The sequence below is a fragment of the Canis lupus genome, chromosome 24 (genome assembly GCF_011100685.1).
Source record: "Canis lupus familiaris isolate Mischka breed German Shepherd chromosome 24, alternate assembly UU_Cfam_GSD_1.0, whole genome shotgun sequence".
Taxonomy (NCBI): Eukaryota; Metazoa; Chordata; class Mammalia; order Carnivora; family Canidae; genus Canis; species Canis lupus.
In genome coordinates, this window is record NC_049245.1 from 26,109,917 (window position 1) to 26,125,348 (window position 15,432).

Here is a 15,432-nt window from a genome sequence, read left to right on the forward strand (position 1 = left end):
AGGGTTCCTAACTCCAGACCACAAGGCCTCTCTTCATTACCCCTACTATGTACATCCCAACCCATAGCCAATCCCAGAATACCCTGCCATACCTCTGCAAACACAGTTACCTTGGTCCAAAAGGGCCTTTGCCCCATTCTCTATTAGGCAAGCTCCTATTCATCCTTCAAAACCCTCCACCTATTATCCCTTCACTGTGATACTGTCCCCTACACAGAATTAACTGCTCTCTTGCATGTGACCACAGTCCAACTGCTGTCACTGCCACCAGATGACTTATCAGCCCCACAGCACTAAGCATCTGGGGCCAGTAACCAGGTAATAACCATCTGCAGCTCCAGTGCCCCATGCAAGACAGGTCAGAGAAGATGGAAGGAAGTGATCATCAAACAGACAAAGGAAGCATGGGCAGGACAGGACTGGGAAAGGACTGGGAACGCACCGTATTTTGGGTCCAGCTGTCCCCCGTGCAGGTCTTGTTATCTGAATGCTGGGCATTTAATTCTTCTTCCTCCATTAGCAGGTACAGCTCCTTCATGCTATTTACCTATTTTTTAAAAAGCCACATTCAATAGGGACTGGAAGGGTGTCATGCCTGGAGTCTGAGCATCAGGAGAGGGGATTGAGGCTAGTGGCCCAGATGGAAAGGGTATGACACATCCGGGCAGAAAGAAAAAAGGGGGATTTATGGTCCAGGATGGACCAACGGTACTCTAGTTTGACACTGATTTCCCAGATTTTAACTTGGGCTCCTAGGCACCATCTAGGCCTAGGAGTAGAGCTGGGAAGGCAGGCCCCTCTCTCCTCCAATGCCACCTCCGTCCCAAGGGCCATCAGGCATCCTTGAGAGCTACTCAGAAATAACCATGTTGCCAGATGAGGTCAACAGGTAGGCCCTGTGGATGGAATAAAAGGCCCACAGGGACCCCCATAATTATAGAAAAGGCAACCAAAAGTTTGGGTGGACAGAGAGAACCTTCCTGGGAGGGGGTTTGTTGCTGATGGATTCTGGGTAGAAGTCCAGAGCCACCCAAGGAAACCAGGGTACTAGTTCAGGATGAGAATGAAGCAGAAAGAAGCCAGGTTCTGACTGGAGTGCCTATCCATCATTCACTCAAAAAATATTTACTGAAAACCTACCATGCACCAGGCCCTATGTTCAGAGCTGGGGATAAGCCAGGGAGCAAGACAGACAAAAACCCTTGTCCCCTTTAGCTTCCATTCCAGTAGCGAGAAAACATACAAATAAGTGAAATGTATGAAACAGCATTAAATATCTGGAACATCACACAGTGAAGTGTCAAGGAGAAAAGCAAGCAAAGGAGCTGGGATGTGCTGCATGTGGCTAGTCAAGGAGGGCCTCAGAGAGATGCTGATATTTGGGCAAAGCCCTGAAAGAGGTGAGAGACTAAGTAATGTGAACTGCAGGTCGAGAATTCCAGGGAAAGGGCACAGCAAATGCAAAGGTCCTGCGGTGGGAACATGTCTGTTTGAGGGAAGCAAGAGAGCCAAGGAGAAAGTGAGAGAGGTACGGGGAACAAGCCTAGTGGACCAGGCTCAGGACTTGTAGGGACTCTGGCTTCTGCTCTAGGTGAAATGGGAGCCAGGGGAGGATTGTGAGCTGAGAAGTGATCCCCACCTGACTTTTGGTTTCACGAGATCACTGCAGCTGCTGAGCCTACTGGGCAGCAACAGAACCTCCATCAGAAAATTTCGGAGGATGCCATCCACGTGGAGCCTATGCCACCTGGGGTACCTCCCCATACCCTTCTGAAATGCAAAATGCTTGGTGGAAGGGTGCAAGGATAGAGAAAAGAGACCAGTAAGAGGCTGCAGTGAAAATCCAGGGAATGAGTGATGGTGGCTCAGCCAGGAGGGATGGCAGAGTGGCTAGGTCAGACTCTAGATAGATTCTGGATAGATTCACAATGTGCAAGAAAGGCCATTTAAGTCATATTTAAGTCAGCTTATCCTCGGATAAGCTCCCGAGGGAGCAGGTGTAGGTAAGGGAGAGACGTGGCCCAAGGGCTGAGCCTGGGAGACTCTGATGTTAAGGGAGGTCAGGGAGAAAAGGAGGGTCCAGCCAAAGAGATCAAGAAGGAGCAACCAGTGAGGTGGAAGGAAACCCAAGAGAGTGTGATGTCCTAGAAACCAAATGAAGGGCTTCTAGTGTCAGGGCAGGTACCAAGGCTGGGAAGTATGGGGAGGGGGCAGGGCAGGGCCTGCCTGAATTAACACCCCAATTCTGTCCCTGGTCAGGAGTATCCAAACATACAGACCTTGGTTGTCTGTATACACAGGTGCATGATTCTTTCCCCGAAATCCTTGAGTCCAGGTGTGCTTGGAATTCAGAATGCTCAGGGCTTTAGAAAGACAACATGGTACCTACACTATATATTGTACAACTGCCCCAACAGGTCTGGTGTACCACTCTATGCTCAAGCCAAGCACACTCATGCTTCCCCTATAAACATATGAATATTAACATGAGATGGGATAAAGGTTTTGCGCCAAATGAATGTCAGGCCAACCTTTTCCAACTGAGTTAGATGCAACCAAACACAGATTTCGTTTAGAGCTTCCAGATTTCAGGATTGAGGCAAGTAATCAAAGATCTTTATCTGCAGTAGAATGGGAATAATAATTATTTGCATATCATAGCATATTTATAAAGATGAAATGGAGTAATCCACCTGAAGTATTTAAAACAGTACCTAGAACACTACACTCAGTGCCTAGGGTTTATCATTCACATGTATAGTGTCATTTCACACATACCATTTTGCATGTGTGGACACATATATTCTTTGAGAGTAAGAATATATATTAAGTCTATTATTTATATAGCTATATGTATGTGTTTAGATTATATTTATGCAAATGTAGGTATCTGTTTTGACAATATATGTGGTTATATCTTTTTTTAAAGATTTGAGAGAGAGAAGGAGGGAGAGCACAAGTGGGGGCTAGGGGAAGGAGCAGAGGGAGAGGGACAAGCAGATTCCCCACTGACCAGGGAACCCCATGCAGGGCTCAATCCCAGGACCCTGAGATCATGACCTGAGCTGAAGGCAGATGCTTTACTGACTGAGCCACCCAGGTACCCCATAATATCTAATTATGTCTATTTCAATAAACATGTATATTTCTATTAATTATAAACACATATATTATTTAATTTTCTACACTTATCTCTTTTTTTAATAAAGATTTTATTTATTTATTCATGAGAGAGAGAGAGAGAGAGAGGCGCAGAGACACAGGCAGAGGGAGAAGCAGGCTCCATGCAGGGAGCCTGATGTGGGACTCAATCCCGGGACTCCAGGAGCAGGCCCTGGGCTGAAGGCAGGCGCTAAACCACTGAGCCACATAGGGATCCCTTTATCTTTTTTTTTTCTAAAGTAAGTTTCTTTTTCTCTTTGTTGCTCAAGTTCATGGAAATATCTAGAAAGGTTTATACCAAATATGGAGGATTTGCCTGAGACAAACTGACTTAAAATATAGATTATGTGGTCTCCAATTCACTTCGGAGGGGGTAGGAGAATATCCAACTCAGAAGCCAAAACTGGCTTCCTAGAAAATCAATATGGTGGTTAAAAAAAATCAATATGGTGGTTCCCCAAAATATTAAAAATAGAACTACCATGTGAACCAGCAATCCCACTTCTGGGTACATATCCAAAGGAAATGAAATCTGAATCTTAAGGAGCTATCTGCAGGCCCATATTCACTGCAGCATTATTCACAAAGCCAAGATATAGAAATGACCTAAGTGTTCACAAATGAATGGATAAAGAAAATGTGGTGTATGGGATGCCTGGATGGCTCAGTGGCTGAGTGTCTGTCTTTAGCTCAGGGCATGATCCCGGGGTCCTGGGATTGAGTCCTACATCAGGCTCACCGTGGGGAGTCTGCTTCTCCCTCTGCCTGTCTGTGTTTCTCATGAATAAATAAATAAAGTCTTTAAAAAAAATGTGGTGTATGTATATACAATACCATAGAATATTATCAGTCATAAAAAAGAAGAAAATCTGGGACATCTGGGTAGCTCAGTGGTTGAGTATCTGCCTTTGGCTCTGGGCGTTAATCCTAGGGTCCTCAGATCAAGTCCTGCCTCAGCTCCCCAGAGGGCGCCTGCCTGTCCCTCTGTCAATGTCTCTGCCTCTCTCTTTGTATCTCTCATGAATAAATAAATAAAATCTAAAAAAAAAAAAAAGAAGAAGAAGAAAATCCTGCCATTTTTGATAACATGGATGGACCTAGTAGACATTCTGCTAAGTGAAATAAGCCAGATACAGAAAGATAAATACTGCAAGATCTCATTTACATGTAGAATGGAAAAAAAGCCAAACTCATAAAAGAAGTGAGCAGAACAGTGGTTGCCAAGGGCAGGGAGGAGGGGGTGGGGGTGGGGGGTGATAGGGAGATGTTGGTCAAAGAGTACAAAGTTTCAGTTATGCAGGATGAATAAGTTCTGGAGATCTATGTACAACATGGTGACTATAGTTAACAATACTGTATTGTATAATTGAAATTTGCTGAGAGTTGGGATGCCTGGGTGGCTCAGCAGCTAAGTGCCTTCCTTCAGCCCAGGGCATGATCCTGGAGTACCAGGATCAAGTCCCACATCAGGCTCCCTGCATGGAGCCTGCTTCTTTCTCTACCTGTGTCTCTGCCTCTCTTTCTGTGTCTCTCATGAATAAATTAAACCTTAAAAAAAATTTAAAAACTGCACACACACACAAAAAAAAGAAATTTGCTGAGAGTAGACCTAAGTACTCGTACTATTGAAAAAAAAAAAAGAGGGGCACCTGGGTGGCTTAGTTAGTTAAGCATATGACACTTGATTTCAGATCAGGTCATGATCTTAGGGTCATGAGATCTAGCCCCATGTCAGACCCTGTGCTGGGCATGGAGTATGCTTACGATTCTCTCTCTCAGGGTACTTGGGTGGCTCAGGAGGTTCAGCATCTGACTCAGGATTTCATGGGTCATGATATTGAGCCCAGTGTCAGGCTCTGGGCTTAGCAGGAAGTCTGGCTTAAGATTCTCTCCCCCTCTGTCTCTCTCCTCATTAGCTCTCTTGCGCTCTCTCAATGTGAGCATGTGTACTCTCTCATGAATAAATAAATAAAATCTTTTAAAAAGAGAGACAACAGACAAAGAGGCAGAGACATAGGCAGAGGGAGAAGCAGGCTCCCCCAACGCAGGACTCAATCCCAGTATCTTGGGATCATGCCCTGAGCCAAAGGCAGACACTCAACCACTGAGCCATCCAGGTGTCCCTAAATAAATAAATCTTAAAAAAAAAAAAAAAGATTCTCAATTTCTCTCTCCCTCTGCCTCTACCTCCTCCCCCAAACACACACTCTCTCCCCCTCTCCTTCAAAAAACAAAAACAAAGAAAAAGAAAGAAGGAAAGAAAATGTAACTATGTGAAGTGATACGGACATGTTAATTAGCTTGATTGAGGTGATCATGTATCAAAATGTTAAGTTGTACCCCTTATGTATATACAACTTCTGTGTTAAAACAAATGTGGCTTATACATATATACAATGGAATATTATTCAACCTTAGAAAGAAAGGAAATTCTGCAACATGCTACAACATAGATGAACCTTGAGGACATGATGCTCGAAGACACGTGAACTTAAGCCAGCCACAAACGGACAGATACTATGATTCCTTTCATATTAGGTACTTAGTGGACAAAATCACAGAGGCAGAAAATAGAATGGTGGCTGCCAGGAACCAGGGGAGGTGGTCATAGGGAATTATCTAAGGGGTACAGTGTTTCAGCTGTGCAAAATGAAAAGAGTTCTGAAGATGGATAATGGTGATGGTTGCATAGCACTGTGAATATACCTAATATACACTAATGTACTGTAAACTTAAAAATGGTTAAAATGGGGGGGGGGGCACCTGGGCTACTCATTACATTATGCATCTGATTCTTGATCTCAGCTCAGGTCTTAATCTCAGGGTTGTGAGTTTTAATCCTACATTTGGGCTCTATGCTGGGCTCCATGCTGGGTGTGGAGCCTACTTAAATTAATGAATTACGTAAAATAAAATAGTATATTCATAAGTCAAAAATAAGCAGCAATAAAAAATGTACTGGATTGTTCCCCCTATGAGCCACCAAAAAGCAACAAAAACTACTTCCATAAAATTTGGTGAATCTCAAAAAATTATATGGCGCAAACAAAGCCAGGCACTAAAGACTACATGCACTTATATGAAGTTTTAGATTAGGCAAAATAACCCATGGCAAAAGAAATCAGAATAGTGCTGACAGCTGGGGTAGGCATATTGCCTGGAATAGTAGGGATCTTTTGGGATCACTGGAAATGTGCTCTGTTGTGATCTGGGTTGGGGACTATACAGATGTATGTGACAAAACTTCATCAGTTGTACACTTAGGATGTGTGCACTTTATTATATGCAATGTATACCTTAAAAGAGTTACAAGCAGTATATACTCTATCTGCATATAATATAGAATTAACAAAACTAGATTATTAAATTTACCTAGACACCATTGCCTGCTGAGAACTTTGAGGTTCATTACGAAGGGAAATGAGCAAGTATTAGAGAGGTGTTAAAGACCTATCAGCCCCCAAAGAGACTTTCTCCTGGTGAGGCAGGACCAAGTCTGTCTTTACCATAGTATCCCCAGCACCTGCCACAGCGCCCAGTAAAGAGCTGGTTCTCAACAAGTAGATGCTGAACAAGTGAATGAATGCATGGATGGAAGCCTGCAAGCTGATGGCTTGGAGATGAGCCTCAGCGCTATGTCAATGCCAGCTAGGTGTCCCTCTAGTTCTATCTTCTCCGCCCTACCACCTGCCCTAGTCCTGGTACCAGGGGAACCATACCTCAAGGAAGTCATCCCCCTCGCTGGGCAAAATCTTGCCCTGCCGCCAACGCTTGAGGAACCACCTGAGCTTCATGAAAAGCAGCAGGAAGTTGTGTTTGAACTGTTGGGACTCCTGCACCAGCATGTTCTTCTCCTGGCTCCAGAATTTCTGCTCCAGCCTCCGCTGGAGGCTCAGACTCTGCAGCTCAAACTCTCGCCTCAGGAGCGCCCTCTGCTGGTCCTCCTTCAGCTGGGAGGGAGAAAAGAGAGTGAGTGAGCACCCCCGCTATCTTCCCAGCACTACCCCTTGCCATTCCAGACCTCAGATAAAAGACAAGAAAGTTTGGGAGGTGGCTGTTGGTGATCCCTGCCAGGGACTCTACCAATATCAGCTCATTCTGTTGAGATAAACTCCAGGGAAGAGAAGTTCATAAAAGCAGCAGCAATCACAATTATGGATCGTTGAGAAGTAGGATTTGAACCCAGCTCTGCCTCACTATAAAAACCATGACATCACATAATGAGCAAATACTGGCTGCCAAAGAGAGTTCACAACAACTCTCACATCTGATAAGGAACCTGGGATGGTGAGCAATGAAGGCAGGAAGGGGTGACCCATATGGAGTACAAAGTACATGCTGGGAGAGAGACTATGCTAATCCCTAGGAAATAATGCAATGTCATGACTTAGCAGAGACTTGGATGTGCAGCCTGGGAAAAGTGCTTCAGCTCCCTAGGCATCAGTCTCCCCATCTATGAAATGGGGACACCTCACAGGTGAAATCCTGAGAACTAAAGGACATAATGTGTGAAAAGAGCATTGCACAGCCCTGACATACAGGAAGGGCTTCGTACATGCTTTCTATTAGCAGAACTATCAGCTTTGATTAGTGGCCAGACCTATGGCCCTTTCTGGTACAGGTTTTGAGCTCTGATGGGGGCAATATGTCATGGTTGGGAATCTGAGGCCCAGAGAGGAGACAGGATTGGCCTGAGGTCAAACAGGCAGTCAATGACCACCCCAAGATTCCAGTCCAAGTTAATGCACAATCAAGTACAGGGAGGGCCAAAAGACTCAGGTTTCCCGATGCCCTTAGCTTCTGGAGCCTCGTGGAACCCTAAGGTGTCTGCCTTCACTTCAAGGAAGAAAAGACAGAGTCGGTGCTAGGGTGAGGGTGGGGGGACACAGGGCACCACCCACCTGGCCCATCTTCTGGTTGAAGTTGTCGGCCTCTTCCTTGCGTAGCTGCCGCTCCTGGGAGAGCTGCTCTTGCAGGCCCCGGAGGCTGTCATGAGCCTCTGCCAGCACGAGCTGCAGCTCCTTGATCTGGGATAAGGATGAGGGACACAGACAGAGGGGGAGAACAGGAGGGGGACAGAGCCGTGGTCAGAGGACAAGAGTAGAGGGGGGTTCCAAGCTGTCCTTGGAGTACAAATCAGGCACATTGGCTGACCCTACTTCAGGAAGTTGTTATGACAATTAAAATTGTGCACATCAAATCTAGCTATTATTATAATGTCGCCTGGATACTTTCTCTTTGAAATACATTTGAAGAAAATGTAAGAAAGAGAAAACTAAGGTTGATTCACAAAGATGTTCCTTGTCTCGTTGTTTATCACTTCAAAATTCTAGAAACACCATGGATAAATAAAAGGCATTAATATGTGTGGTTAATAAGTCTATACATATGTAAAAGTCTATTCAACTGTACACTTAAGGGTAGTGTCCCTCATTGCACGTATCTTATTATGTTATGCTTCAATAAAAAATAAATAAAAGAGGGACACCTGGGTAGCTCAGTGGTTGAACATCTGCCTTTCACTCGGGTTGTGATCCCAGAGTCCTGGGATTGAGTCCCACCTCAGACTCCCCACAGGGAACCTGCTTTTCCCTCAGCCTATGTCTCTGCCTCTCTCTCTGGGTCTCTCATGAATAAACAAATTAAATAATAAATAAATAAATAAATAAATAAATAAATAAATAAATAAATAAATAAATAAAATATCCTTCAATAGGAAAACAGGAAGGACATGGACACATACACTTAAATGTGAACGGTGGTTAAATTGATCTTAACTTGCCTCTTCATATCTTTACGCGATGCTGCTTAGGGGGGCTTTGCTGTACTTATGTGTTGCTTATAATGACTATATAATAAAATCCTAAGAGAAAGACACAGTAAAACTCTACATTTTGAGGGGAAATTGTATTTATAAGCATGTGTAGCTAAGTACATGTTCTGTTTAGACAACATTTAGGCAATGTTCTGTTAGACATCTATCCTGTTAGATGTCAGGATGATGACTAGATGAGGACCAGAAGGGAAGCTTCAAGGACAGGTCAAATGCTCTGTTTACTAATGTGCTCGCTGATGACACAGGAGTGTTCAGTTTGTGAAGGCTGTTTGAACTGTCCACTTACAATACAAGCGCTTTTCTCTGTGTTTATATACTTCAATTTACAAATGTTTTTTTAAGTATTTCTGGCAACACAGAGAAATTTTTATGCTGTCATGTTAAGCAGGAAAAAAAAAAAAAGGAAATGTCATCTGCCACTCCTACATAAAACCTTCCCAGGCATGGCAAGATGTCCCTCTGTGAAAAAAAAAAAAAAAAAAGAACCCACATATTATCTGACCAATAACATGGAAACTTAGCAATGGCAGGTACTCTGACTTAAGGTCTATCTTGTATGCTTATTTTATATTAAAGATCCTTGCAGGGCTGGATACTACCTGCTGTCTCTGGTGTTCTCCTTGAACTCAGTGCCTAACACAGAACCTGGCAAATGCAACTGCTCAGTAAAGAGTGGCTGAATGAAACAATAACTGAATGCATGCAGGTAAGCTGGCCTATTTCCTTTTCTCGGAAAATGAGACCTAAGTATCTCATGTTGTGTTTTGTTTTGTTTTTTCCCCTTTATGCCATGGCTGCTAGGAAACTCGGACTTAAAGAGTTTGATCTATCAAGGGATCTTCTCCCCCTGGATACTTACAGACTTGCCTTCCTGGGACCACAAAATTGCCTTCTCATGGATGTTCAGAAGAAAGTGGTGCTTAGGTTAGGGCACACACAAGGTCCTCCATGGCTCAGGAGTCCCAGGGAAGCTCCATCCCAATCCATATGAGCCTTTTCCTACTTCAGGTTCATTTATGAAGTGCTAACAGAGACTTAGAAGGCTTGGGAGGGACTCAGAACCACCAGGAATTCCTCGGACCAGGGAATCCGAGAAATTCTACAGCCACCACCCACTTGAATTCTCCCATGTTACAAATGGGGGAAGATGCAGCCAGAGAAGGGGAACATGCCCAAGGCCACAAAGCCACAGTGATGGGTGCCCTGAGGCCCTGGGATGCGTCATCCTCCTCCTCCTCCTCGTCCTCCTCCTCCTCCTCCTCCTCCTCCTCCTCCCCCAAAGGGGACCAGGCTTTAACAAGGCTTTTCATGCATTTAATCCTTTCAACAGCCCTCTGAGGGATCACCTTTATTGTAAAGGTAAGAAAACTGAGATAAGAGAGGTAAAGTGACTTGTCTACAATCTCACAGCCAGTACATAGCAGATCCATAATCTGAACCCAGTCAGCCTGACTATAAAGACTGCTGCCCTCCTGCTAAAGAAATGAATGGTTTCATTAAATGACATAAATTATTCAACTCCCAGTGAATTTTAGTATAGCAAAACAAAATCCATCTCTTCAAATGAGTTTATAAGCTTCCTTTTATCAGGCCGAGAGAATGGCTCAAACGTCCTTGTCTCCCTTTTAGCCCTTGCTGCCAGGAAGCAGGGAACGAAACAGAGTACTCAAAGTCCGTATCATCATCAGCTAAGCTTCTCCACGGATCACCCAGCCTCTGGGAGGCCCCAGCCACTCTCCTGCCCTCCCCCTTGCTTGATCAAGCCTAAACCCACCTCAGAGGCATAGGAATCATTGTCTTCAGCTCTGTAAGGCCTGAAGTTCCGGCTGGGGTCAGGCTTGGAGTCCAAGTCACCACCACGGAAGGGCTCTCGTATCCTGGGTTCCCATTCCGGCAGATCCCTGAAGTCAGGCGGCTGCACCCAGAGCCATAGGCAGAAGAGATGAAAGGTAATAATGAGGAGGGGCTCAACGGGTGCCAGAAGCAGCCAACCCTCCTGCCCCAGGGCTCTGGTCTCTACAAAAGGCTCTGATCAGCCACCTGAGGGCTGGGGCCTCAGTGGATTCAGCTCTGCAGCCCAGATCCAGCCCTACAACTACTTGGTGAGTCTCCGTCCAAAGGATGAATGAGTAGCTAAGTGGTGAGTGCAAATCCTGATCTGGTGAATGTCTGTCTTGCACACAAACCTTCCGAGTCAGCCTCAACTGTCCTACCACACGTGCAGCCCCAGCTCATTCCTACCTCAAGAAGAACCAAGGGTACATAGACATGGCCAACATGCACATGAGAAAATGCTCTGCATCACTTGCCATCAGAGAAATACAAATCAAAACCACAATGAGATACCACCTCACACCAGTGAGAATGGGGAAAATTAACAAGGCAGGAAACCACAAATGTTGGGGAGGATGCGGAGAAAAGGGAACCCTCTTACACTGTTGGTGGGAATGTGAACTGGTGCAGCCACTCTGGAAAACTGTGTGGAGGTTCCTCAAACAGTTAAAAATAGACCTGCCCTATGACCCAGCAATTGCACTGTTAGGGATTTACCCCAAAGATACAGATGCAATGAAACGCAGGGACACCTGCACCCCGATGTTTCTAGCAGCAATGTCCACAATAGCCAAACTGTGGAAGGAGCCTCGGTGTCCATCGAAAGATGAATGGATAAAGAAGATGTGGTTTATGTATACAATGGAATATTACTCAGCCATTAGAAACGACAAATACCCACCATTTGCTTCAACGTGGATGGAACTGGAGGGTATTATGCTGAGTGAAGTAAGTCAATCGGAGAAGGACAAACATTATATGTTCTCATTCATTTGGGGAATATAAATAATAGTGAAAGGGAATATAAGGGAAGGGAGAAGAAATGTGTGGGAAATATCAGAAAGGGAGACAGAACATAAAGACTCCTAACTCTGGGAAACGAACTAGGGGTGGTGGAAGGGGAAGAGGGCGGGGGGTGGGGGTGAATGGGTGACGGGCACTGAGGGGCACTTGATGGGATGAGCACTGGGTGTTATTCTGTATGTTGGTAAATTGAACACCAATAAAAAATAAATTTATTAAAAAAAAAAAAAGAAGAAGAACCAAGGGGGACACCTAACATGGGAGGAGTCTGCTTGCTTAAAAAAGCAAGAAAAATCAAGCCAGATCAACAGACTAAAGATATTATGGCACGATACGCCGTGTAGCTATCAAAAAGAAAGAGCTAACTCTCTCTACAGACATGGGAAGATCCCTTACACTGCTCTCAGGAGGAATATGCTCCCTGCAACTCAGCCATGCTCCTTCCGGTTATGATGCCTTCACACAGACCACTCCCTCTGCTTAGAACACTCTTTCCCTGCTAATTGACCCTGCTGTTCTCAGCTCAGATCAGAGGCCTTCCCTGGCCTGGAGTCTAGATCATTTTCGTTGTTCCCAGAACCAAGTGCCCTTCCTTGAGAGCCCTCATATCTGTCATTTCACATTAAGTGGCCTGATATTTTGATTAACATCTTTCTTCCCCACTAGATGACAGGGGCCGGGGTGAGGCAAGAATCAGGTCTGTTTTTGCCTACCATGGTACCTCCAGCACTGACACAAAAAGTATATGAGCATTAAAGATAGCAGCATAAGCACATGAACCACTAGATACATTACACAAGAAAAATCAGTTGTGTGGCCACAGTACTTATCACATAAAATAACTTGGGTGAAAAACAAGTACATGAGAGGATACATACAGTAAGACTTAAAAGGGCACGCTATGATGATATGGTCTGGGTCTGACCCACTTGACACATACAGCCACTGAGCACTTGACATGTGCCTACTGGAACCAAAGTGCTGAAATTTCAACTGCATGTCATTTTTACTGATTGAAATGTAAGTAGCCACATCTGGCTATTGGCTTCTGTACTGGACAGCCCTGCTCCAGACTACTAATAGTGGAACCAGCAGGCAGTAAGAAGCAGCAAGGAGGAGGCGCTCTCCTTTTTATCAGGCACGTCTGAAACTGCTTGAATGCTATGGATTACTTATTGCAAGGATGCTTTTTTTAGGGGGAAGACAAGTACATTTGCTATTTTAGTTTTTCTAAGTTGTATTTTATAGACATTAAGCCTGGAAGTTAATTCCTTTAGGAAGCCACGTTTCTTGCCTTTGCCTAAGACCTGACTGGATCCTTTTTTTTTTTTTCAATAATATGTGTTTTAAGATCAAAATTGCAAAAGAAACAAGAATAAAGAACAACCTGGCAAAAAAAAAAAAAGAAAAAAAAGGCCTTTTCCTCCTTTGTCCCTTTTTTAAATCACCCCTCTATGTAACAATAGTAAATTACTAAGTGAATTGTGGCATATTTACTAATTAAATCATATCCAATAATGAGAATGAACACAGTATGGCTATGTGAGACAACAGCGAGTGAAAGAAGCTGGGCCCAGGAGAGTGTGTGCTGTATGATTCAGTTTATATAAAGTTCGAAGATGGAAAAAAGTGCATCAAGAGAGGGGTTACCCTCTTGATGATCTCTCTTGATGGGGTTAGTGGCTACAGGAAACATGAGGAGGGGCTCCTGGGGTGCTGGTCATGTTCTAGTTCTCATTCTGGGTGATGATTACACCAGTGTGTTCCCCTTTGGAAAATTCATTGAGCTGTACACTTGTGGTGGTATGCCTCTCTGTCCTATGTAGGTTTCAGTACAAAGTTTCTAACAAAAAAAGGAATAGGGCCCGTGACTGGGACATCTTACCTGGAAGTCTGAGCCAAGGTCTTTGGCCAAAAGAATCTCCTTGGAGGGCCCCTGAGAGCCCAAGGCAGGCAGCGTTGAGAAGGGCTCCGGTTGCTCCTTGGCAGAGCTCCCGAGGACGCTGTCCGCCTTCCGTGTGAAGGCATTGAGCTCCTGCTGGAGCATGCTCAGCCGCATCAGGATGGCATGGATGAGCTTGGTGTCCCTGGGACCCTCGCTGTTGTCAGGGGCTTCATGTAGCCGAAAGTCAGCACACTCATTGTCCAGATACAGGCGGAGGCCGGCCGAGAAGCCGTTGGCATCAGCCACCAGGACATCGATGGCCTTGCTCACCAGGGCGGCCTGCTCCCTCAGCCCAGGCAGCGCTTCGGCCTCCCTGGCTCTGCAGAGCCGGGCAGCGTGGGGGCCGTGGGCCTCGCCAAGAGCAGCGGGCACACACTGGGCAGAGTCCCCAGCCTCGGCGTCCGTCTCCAGCATCGGCCGTGTGCTCTGGCAGGAGGCAAGATCACAGCGCTGGAGGTTGGAGAGCAGCACCCGGTTCTCATACTGCAGCTTCTTGACCTTACCACTGAGCTCCCCAATCTGCAGCTTGGCAGCTGCCAGCTCCTCCTGCGAGGGCTCACTGAGCACAGAGCAGCTGTCTTCCGACAGCGTCACGTCCAGCTCGTGCTCTGAGCGGTACTTGGCCAGCTCGGTCAGCAGCAGCTTGTTCTGGTCCTCCAGCTCTGCCGAGGAGCGTCGGAGCAGCTCAGCCTCCTCCTCCACAAACTGCAAGTGTCGCCGAAGCTCCGCCAGGCTCTCGCCGCACTCACTGCCACCCAGTGTAGAGAAGGCCAGGCGCGCCTCCGCACCTCCGCAGCCACCGCCGTGATCCTTCATGTCGTCCATCTCTGCCCGCAGGCCTCGGTTTTCTACCTCCAGCTCCACGATGCGGCGGCTCAACAGGTTAGCTTCCTCCTCCACCAGCTTCAGATGTACCTTCAGCTCGGTCTCCCGAGAGTGAGGCGCATCGGCCAGCTCCTCGGCGGACAGAGCGCTGTCCAGGTCACCGTAGAGGGAGCGGTACTTGAGCAGCTCCTCTTTCATGCTGTCGTTCTCCTTGGCGAGCTTGGTGAGCTTCTTGCACATGAGGGCTGACTCCTCCTTTGCAAAGTGCAGCTGGCACTTCAGGTCTGCACTGTCCTCCTGGGGCCCGATGGGCACAGAGACAGACATGATCCAGGAAGGTTAGCATCGCGAGGCTCAGTACCAGCCACAGCATTTTGGGGAGCAATAACTATGTGCTGGGGGTAGGGCAATGAATCCAACTAGGCTCTGACTCTCAAGGAGCAGGGGAAGGAGAGAAGGATACCTCCTTGACATTGCAGCAAAGATGGAGCATAGTACAGCCTGGGAAGTCCAGGCGGGCTTTCTAGAGTAGGTGATATCCTGCCAGGCAACTGTTGCTGCTACTACGACTTCCATTCCTACTAGGGTGTCCTCATTTGTAAAACGGTGCAATAAAATCACTTCCTCATAGAGCCATAGGGAAGATTAAATGAAATAATGCACAAGAAGTGCCTAGCACCCTGACAATCCAGGGCCACTTGAGGCTAACTGTACTCTATGCCTGACCTGTGCTACATCTATATATAGCACTTTATCTGTCAGGATGGGAACCATGGGCTCCGGGCATGGTTTTGGGAAGTGAGGTGAG

The 15,432-nt window shown here is 46.0% G+C and overlaps 1 protein-coding gene across 2 annotated transcripts in view; it reads right to left on the minus strand.

Annotated features, from left to right (window-relative positions):
* The window catches only part of SOGA1 (suppressor of glucose, autophagy associated 1), a 76,422-nt gene that overhangs the window by 19,373 nt on the left and 41,617 nt on the right, over positions 1-15,432 (minus strand). For both annotated transcript variants that reach the window (XM_038572214.1, XM_038572213.1), the window contains exons 5-9: positions 13,740-14,921; positions 10,773-10,913; positions 8,064-8,189; positions 6,882-7,112; positions 443-547 (exon numbers count right to left, since the gene is read on the minus strand). In XM_038572214.1, the coding sequence (XP_038428142.1) occupies positions 443-547; positions 6,882-7,112; positions 8,064-8,189; positions 10,773-10,913; positions 13,740-14,921 (1,785 nt within the window). The remainder of the gene's footprint in view (positions 1-442; positions 548-6,881; positions 7,113-8,063; positions 8,190-10,772; positions 10,914-13,739; positions 14,922-15,432) is intronic.